The following is an 8,289-nucleotide window of genomic DNA, read 5'->3' on the forward strand; positions in this document are numbered from 1 at the left end:
AAATATTAAATTACTTAACAAATTTTACTTTTTTAACAGATTATTAATAATGGCGAAAAATTTCGCTGTCGTTACTTTTCCAAGCGATGGAAATAATGAAGAAGAAATTGTATCAGAAGTTCCATCTTTATGGCTTTCTTTCAATTTAAAAGAATGCTGGTGGCCATTGGTAAAAAATGTAAATACCTTTATTATAAAACAAATTCCACCTGTTATTAATGATCCTAAATGGGAATCTTATCCCATTAAATTTCATGGATATTATGGTAAGTTATATTTTATTTTAGAATTTATGTAATTGTTTTTTTAATATTTTTAAAAAATAATGTAATTTCTAAATACGATTTTGTCTCAATTTAGATTCATTAGAGGAAGCTAGACAGAGAGCAACGAACTATTCTTCAAGTGAGGAAAGCAATATAAATGAAATAAAGAAGTCACGCACAAGACAGTTGAATAAAACTGTTTCTCACAATGAGTCTGAATCTGATTCTGATGACTCACGTTTAGTTATACCAAATCCACCAAATCTTACTGTAAATACAAATGCCTCGCAATCAGTTAACAAAAGTCAATCTATCGCAACTGTTATTAATTCATCAGTTGTCAGCAATGATATTGACCTGGAGATTCTTGATGGAACTTTAGTACCACTTATAAGTAATTTTTATTTTAAAATTCTTTAATTCAATTTACTTATATTATTTTCATAATATAAGTTTTTTTCATTACAGTTATTACAGTTATTATTGTTTATTATGTGAATAATCTAATATTTCTTTAATGTTAATTTTTAGGTATACAGGATGTACATACGTTAATATCAGATGGATTCGAAAAAATGGAAGGTATTGTATTTATTTTTGTCTTATAATCTTATTGTCTTATAATATACTGTTATGTCCGTGTCCCGCCCGGTTTGATGATACATCCCTGTATTATACGATCGTCAGGATTTTCTATTAGGATCTTCTATCAGGGTCTTCTATCAGGGTCTTCTATCAGGATCTTCTATCGTCGCTAAGAAGCTGTTTATGTCTATCGATGCGTTTTGTTCTGGTCTAGCTGTCGTGCGGTGAGGACGTATCCTCTGGCAGCTGATCGGCGGATATATTTGCATTAGGATTAATGCACGTAATATTATATTGTATCGCTACGGTTTATTGGCTTCTAATATTAAAGTTTATTGCTTTACTACGCGAGTGTATTCATTTCCGGCGTGTGAGCGTTTGAGTGCGCGCGACATTTCTTCGAGATAATCAGAAGGGTGGTCGCGGACGTAACATTTTGGGGGCTCGTCCGGGATCGTTCGGACGTAACACGAGCCACGAACCGTAGTAAAAAAAGGACAAATATTTCGTGTGTGTGTGCGGTGAAAAGGTTACGATGTCTTTGGTGCATTCTCCGAGGATTACTCGTTCGCAAGCTTCGTCACGAGCAATGATCAGCGAAGAACAACAGTCGACTCCACTTCGAGCGATTAACAGCGAGGAAACTTCCGAGCGCGCTTTACAGGAGGCGTTGGAACAAATTAGAGAATTGCGAGAGGAACGCTCACAACAGCAGGCTCAATTTTTGACGATGCTGCAACAGCGGGACGAGGAACTGCACCGATTACAGGAAAGACTCGTCTCATCGGAAAATAACCAGCTAAGTCCTTCACATAATAGAATTCCGAACAACACCACACATAGAAATAGTGAATTGAACACAATGTGCTAGAATAAGTAAAACTAGAAATAATTTTTATTATAAGGGAAATTTGGACAGAAGAATTTGTCGATTTAAAATAGTTCCGATGTTTCTATTCTTAGTGAGAGATTTCTGAAAGAAAGATTGTGCATTCGGATAGATTAGCTCCTTTTTATAGTCGAAACTTGCATTAGAATCGGAACCCACGATAGGTTACTTGTACTTTTAATAAAATTGTGTATTCTTCAATTTTTCTGCCGTAAGATTTGTTTTTCAGGAAAATCTTATTTGGCAACAAAAAGAAAAAGGACCTGATGAAGATGAGAGAGATAAAAGGGATGAAGACTACCTCACAAAAAAGAGACGAAGACTGCCTCACCCCGTGGTTATTTTGATCCGTGGTTTTTCCCGGGGGCTTTGGGCAAATGCCGAAGCAAAGGCTTGAGGATCCTTTAAAAGGGCGTTGGGTCCACGGAATGTTACCCCTCTCTTGCCTGAAGAATTTTTGGGACTTTGAGGAAAATTCCTGGAATCAGTGAAGTCGATTGGACCCAAGATGGTGTGCAGTTCGTTGTACCTGGAACAGCAGTTCGGGGAGAACATGGAGTCACATCGGGGACTGTAATTCGGCGAGGTTCCTGTAAGGGATTGTTCTGGATCTGTCCTATTGAATTAATTGTCGGGACGACAATTTTGAAGAGGAGGGGGCAAGTGTTATGTCCGTGTCCCGCCCGTTTGACGATACATCCCTGTATTATACGATCGTCAGGATTTTCTATTAGGATCTTCTATCAGGGTCTTCTATCAGGGTCTTCTATCAGGATCTTCTATCGTCGCTAAGAAGCTGTTTATGTCTTTCGATGCGTTTTGTTCTGGTCTAGCTGTCGTGCGGTGAGGACGTATCCTCTGACAGCTGATCGGCGGATATATTTGCATTAGGATTAATGCACGTAATATTATATTGTATCGCTACGGTTTATTGGCTTCTAATATTAAAGTTTATTGCTTTATTACGCGAGTGTATTCATTTCCGGCGTGTGAGCGTTTGAGTGCGCGCGACATTTCTTCGAGATAATCAGAAGGGTGGTCGCGAACGTAACATTTTCAAGTGTTATGTCCGTGTCCCGCCCGGTTTGATGATACATCCCTGTATTATACGATCGTCAGGATTTTCTATTAGGATCTTCTATCAGGGTCTTCTATCAGGATCTTCTATCGTCGCTAAGAAGCTGTTTATGTCTATCGATGCGTTTTGTTCTGGTCTAGCTGTCGTGCGGTGAGGACGTATCCTCTGACAGCTGATCGGCGGATATATTTGCATTAGGATTAATGCACGTAATATTATATTGTATCGCTACGGTTTATTGGCTTCTAATATTAAAGTTTATTGCTTTACTACGCGAGTGTATTCATTTCCGGCGTGTGAGCGTTTGAGTGCGCGCGACATTTCTTCGAGATAATCAGAAGGGTGGTCGCGGACGTAACAATACTTTATATCTATTTTTGGCACTGTTTATTCAATACTATTAATTTTTCAGGTCATTTTAAAAATATATATACAGCTATAACTACAGTTACATTAGGAATACAAGATCTAAATGTTCATTTAACAAATATAGAAAAACAAAATAATCAACATAAATCCAAAGCATCTGTCACGGATACATCAAATATACATCAATTTTTTTCATTTAAAAATATAAATGAAGTAACAGCTTTTGAAAACCGTTTATCAGAAAATGTAGATGAGTACAACAAATTTGTAAGTTTAATTTAGCTTATTTAAATGCAAATTTCATCTAAATAGAACAATAGAAACTGTATTATCGGTATGTTTTATTTCTAAAGATGCTGTATATATCTCGCATAGGCGGAAGGTCCGCCAAGGAAAATTTAATTCGCATATACCGAACTTTATTTTCCAATGAAGTTGCCAAAGAATCATCTTGGAAAGGATTGCGAAATCATTTTAAAATTAGTAGCTTAAAGTATATATTAATGGGAATACTAGGTAAAATATATTTTTATATTTATTTTTATAAACAAGTTTATAAAATAAAATTTAATTTAATGTATTGTAATATTTCAGCAACAATTTCCGGTCAACATCAATTCACAAACAAAGAATTTGAAGAGGTCACAAAAGAATGGTTTCGCCAAAGTGGTCAGAGGCTTAGCAGACAAAAAGATTTCGAAGAAATAAATCCGCAAGTCATTTAAATGTTTCAGATGCTTATGATTTATTTTCATTAAAATTTTTTTCTATAGTGGCTAGAGTCTATTAATATAACAAAAATATTTTTCTTTTCCTAATTTTTTTTATTGAATAATTAATACTTAAGTTTTTAGATTTTTGTGTTCTAAATTCATATAGTCTGCACTGTTTCTTTTCATTATGAGTTCTTATATATATATTGTTACGTCCGCGACCACCCTTCTGATTATCTCGAAGAAATGTCGCGCGCACTCAAACCCTCACACGCCGGAAATGAATACACACGCGTAGTAAAGCGATAAACTTTAATATTAGAAGCCAATAAACCGTAGCGATACAATATAATATTACGTGCATTAATCCTAATGCAAATATATCCGCCGATCAGCTGTCAGAGGATACGTCCTCACCGCACGACAGCTAGACCAGAACAAAACGCATCGATAGATATAAACAGCTCCTTAGCGACGATAGAAGATCCTGATAGAAGACCCTGATAGAAGACCCTGATAGAAGACCCTGATAGAAGATCCTAATAGAAATTCCTGACGATCGTATAATACAGGGATGTATCGTCAAATGGGCGGGACACGGACATAACACTTGCCCCCTCCTCTTCAAAATTGTCGTCCCGACAATTAATTCAATAGGACAGATCCAGAACAATTCCTTACAGGAACCTCGCCGAATTACAGTCCCCGATGTGACTCCATGTTCTCCCCGAACTGCTGTTCCAGGTACAACGAACTGCACACCATCTTGGGTCCAATCGACTTTATTGATTCCAGGAATTTTCCTCAAAGTCCCAAAAATTCTTCAGGCAAGAGAGGGGTAACATTCCGTGGACCCAACGCCCTTTTAAAGGACTCCTCAAGCCTCTGCCTCGGCATTTGCCCAAAGCCCCCGGGAAAAACCACGGATCAAAATAACCACGGGGTGAGGCAGTCTTCGTCCCTTTTTTGTGAGGTAGTCTTCATCCCTTTTATCTCTCTCATCTTCATCAGGTCCTTTTTCTTTTTGTTGCCAAATAAGATTTTCCTGAAAAACAAATCTTACGGCAGAAAAATTGAAGAATACACAATTTTATTAAAAGTACAAGTAACCTATCGTGGGTTCCGATTCTAACGCAAGTTTCGACTATAAAAAGGAGCTAATCTATCCGAATGCACAATTTTACATTTGTGCTTATTTGACCTTATGATTCCAAAAACCACATCGCTAAGCTTTATGATTATTTTATAAGGCCCCTCCCAATTACTTTGTAATTTAGGAGATTTGCCTTTTACTCTATGAGAATTATAAAACCATACTTCTTGACCAATATTAAAATTAATCTTCCTAGCTCTACGATCATGTCGTATTTTAGAACGAAGAGATTGAAGATTCAAACGCTGACTAGCACTTCTGTGAATATTGTCCAACTTTTCCCTCAATCTGTGTACATATTCTTCGGAAGAATTATCTTTTTTATCTACTGGAGGACTCCCTCGTAATAAATCCAAAGGTAGTCTTAAGTCTCGTGCGAAATACAATTCAGCAGGGGAAGCACCCGTAGCTTCATGTTTCGAAGAACGATATGCCAACAAGTACATATGAATCCAGTCATCCCAATCCTTCTGATCTTCTGAAACAAATTTAGCCAAGTAATTAAGAATTGTTTGGTGATGACGTTCTACCTGCCCATCTGACTGAGGATGTAGAGCAGTAGTCCTCGTCTTCCTAATCCCTAAAAGATGTGTTACCTCTTGAAAAATTTTAGATTCAAAATTTTTACCTTGATCGGTATGCACTTCCAACGGAACTCCATGTCGAGAAACAAATTGTTTCACGAAAACATCAGCTACCGTTTTTACTTTAATATTTTTTAAAGCAAATGCCTCTACCCACTTGGTAAAACAATCAATAATCACTAACAAATATCGATTTCCAGCTGTGGTAGTCGGAAGAGGGCCAAGTATATCCATTTGTACCCTCTCAAATGGAAATCCAGCATCAAACACTTGAAGAGGTGACTTCCCTTTTTTTGATGGACCTCTCCTTGCTACACAAACCTTACAGGAACGGCACCAATCCTCCACATCATTCTTACATGTGGCCCAATAAAAACGCTTTCGGATCTTCTCTAACGTCTTATTTACACCAAAATGGCCACCAGACGCAGAATCATGAGCCTCCTCCAAAACTTGATTGATGAAGTTCTTAGGAACAATAATCTGGAAAATTTCTGATTTAAGGTTAGGAAATTCCCATCTTTTATATAAAATTCCATCTCTAATAACCAAAGCATCCCAGTAGGACCAATAAACTTTCGCAGAAATATCTCTATTAATTTCTTGTAAATCAGGACGTCTATTAATTTCTTTCCCTTGAAGGAACATTAAAATAATAGGATCTTCTAATTGTTTATTCCGCCATTTCTCTGAACTATTTTCTCCAAGAATAATTCTAGCAACAGAATTTTCTTTCAATTCTACTTTGGCACAATAAACACAACCGAGTTCTGAACAAGGGCGTCTTGACAAACCATCAGCATTCTGAAGCAGTCTTCCTTTTCGATGAATTATTTCGAACTCGTACTGTTGCAATCTCTCTAGCCATCGAGCTAATTGTCCTTCTAAATCTTTGAATGACAAAAGCCATCTCAAAGAAATATGATCCGTTCGAATTTGGAATTTCCTTCCATATAGATAATGATGAAAAGACTTCATTGATGCCACAATTGCTAATAATTCCCTTCGTGTAATGCAATAATTCCTTTCTGCTTTATTCAAGACTCGACTGAAATAAGCGATGACTTTTTCTGAACCATTCTGAACTTGCGATAATACCGCTCCTATCCCATGATTCGAAGCATCCGTATCCAAAATGAATTGTCCGTGTTTCTTCGGAAAAGATAAAATTGGCGAAGAAACTAATCTCTCTTTCAATTCATTGAATGCCTCTTCACAAGATGAATTCCATTCAAATTTCACTTGATTTTCTATAAGAACAAATAACGGTTTAGCTATCAAAGAGAAGCCTTTAATAAATTTCCTATAATAAGAACAAAATCCTAGAAAACTTCGAATTTGTTTCCTATTCTGAGGAACAGGCCAATTTCTGACGGCAGAAATCTTCTCAGGATCCGTCGTAATTCCATGTTCAGAGATAACATGACCAAGATATTTTACTTCTCTTCCAAAAAGCGAACACTTCTTAGGGTTCAATTTCAAATTTGCTGAGCGAAAGCGAAGAAAGACTTTCCTCAAATTTTCCATCATCCCCTCGAATGTTTTACTGAAACCAATCACATCGTCAAGATAAACTAAACAGATCTTCGATAAAACATCTTGAAGACTTTCTCCATCAACCGTTCAAAAGTAGCGGGGGCATTGCAAAGTCCAAATGGCATGACAGTAAATTGCCATAATCCATTTCCCACAGAGAAAGCCGTCTTCTCCTTGTCTTTGGAGTCCAGCTTTACTTGCCAATACCCGCTCTTCAGATCCAGAGTAGAGAACCAAGAATTTCCTGAAAGTTGATCCAAAATATCTTCAATTCGAGGCAATGGATATGAATCTTTCACCGTGACAGAATTCAGCTTCCTATAGTCGACGCAAAATCTTAATGATCCATCTTTTTTCTTTACCATTACGACAGGAGAGACCCACGGACTTTTAGATTCTTCAATAACTCCCTGAGACTTCATTTCTTTAATGATTTTATTGACTTCCTCTGATCGCTTTATTTTTCTGAGTCATTAACAAATTGGTACTCTGGAATTACGAGCAATTATTTTTCATTGTACGGGCTAGTATGAATTTCAAATCAAATCTCTATAAACGACTATTATATTTTGTGCACTAAGAATAACATATCGCACTTATTTTCTAGAATCAAATTGTAATCAGTTTTACTTATATGTATGTATGTTCAATGTGAACTTGCACCTTGAATAAAATATCACAGTTACTTTTCATGGTAATATATTATTACTAAATTTAGATAATATACACTTTACGTATGTTCACTTTGAACTGGCACCTTGAATAACATATCAGTTACTTTTCGTGATAATTTATTATTAGATCGTTTAAATTTTGAAAGGTTTAAATTTTTGAGTACCTTCTTTTGAACATGGCCTGATCTTTTCATTTTTATGATTTTTTTAGGATATCAGTTACTTTTTAAAGTACAGATATATAGAGCAGCTTTCTAGTAATTCAAGTATCACAAATATATGTATTTTCAATTCTTATCACATAACTTTGTATAAGTAACAATTTATGCAATACAGTTCAAAATAATTGAAATATATGGTATATATGTACTGTAACCGTTGATTTTATATGGTCCGTTGGATCGAAAAGGATCCGGGAAATAGGGCCGATGTAAGTGGCCGA

General features: G+C 36.2%; 1 protein-coding gene across 1 annotated transcript; it reads left to right on the plus strand.

Moving 5' to 3' along the window:
* The first annotated feature begins 44 nt into the window (after nucleotides 1-44).
* Nucleotides 45-3,912, plus strand: LOC114931563 (uncharacterized). The gene is made up of 6 exons (XM_085489608.1): nucleotides 45-266; nucleotides 361-660; nucleotides 798-848; nucleotides 3,231-3,454; nucleotides 3,541-3,703; nucleotides 3,782-3,912. The coding sequence occupies exons 1-6, from the start codon at nucleotides 50-52 to the stop codon at nucleotides 3,910-3,912; spliced, it is 1,086 nt and encodes a 361-aa protein (XP_085345734.1). The 5' UTR covers nucleotides 45-49.
* The last annotated feature ends 4,377 nt before the right edge of the window (nucleotides 3,913-8,289 follow it).

This window comes from Nylanderia fulva, unplaced genomic scaffold (assembly GCF_048542155.1).
Source record: "Nylanderia fulva isolate GAGA-0341 unplaced genomic scaffold, ASM4854215v1 Scaffold896, whole genome shotgun sequence".
Lineage (NCBI taxonomy): Eukaryota > Metazoa > Arthropoda > Insecta > Hymenoptera > Formicidae > Nylanderia > Nylanderia fulva.

Excerpts from the sequence above, each read along its gene's own strand:
- LOC114931563 (XM_085489608.1), top strand. The coding sequence starts at position 50 with ATGGCGAAAAATTTCGCTGTCGTTACTTTTCCAAGCGATGGAAATAAT. Across the intron at positions 267-360 it reads TAAATTTCATGGATATTATG|ATTCATTAGAGGAAGCTAGA; the intron begins GTAAGTTATATT and ends GTCTCAATTTAG. Across the intron at positions 3,455-3,540 it reads TAGATGAGTACAACAAATTT|ATGCTGTATATATCTCGCAT; the intron begins GTAAGTTTAATT and ends TTATTTCTAAAG.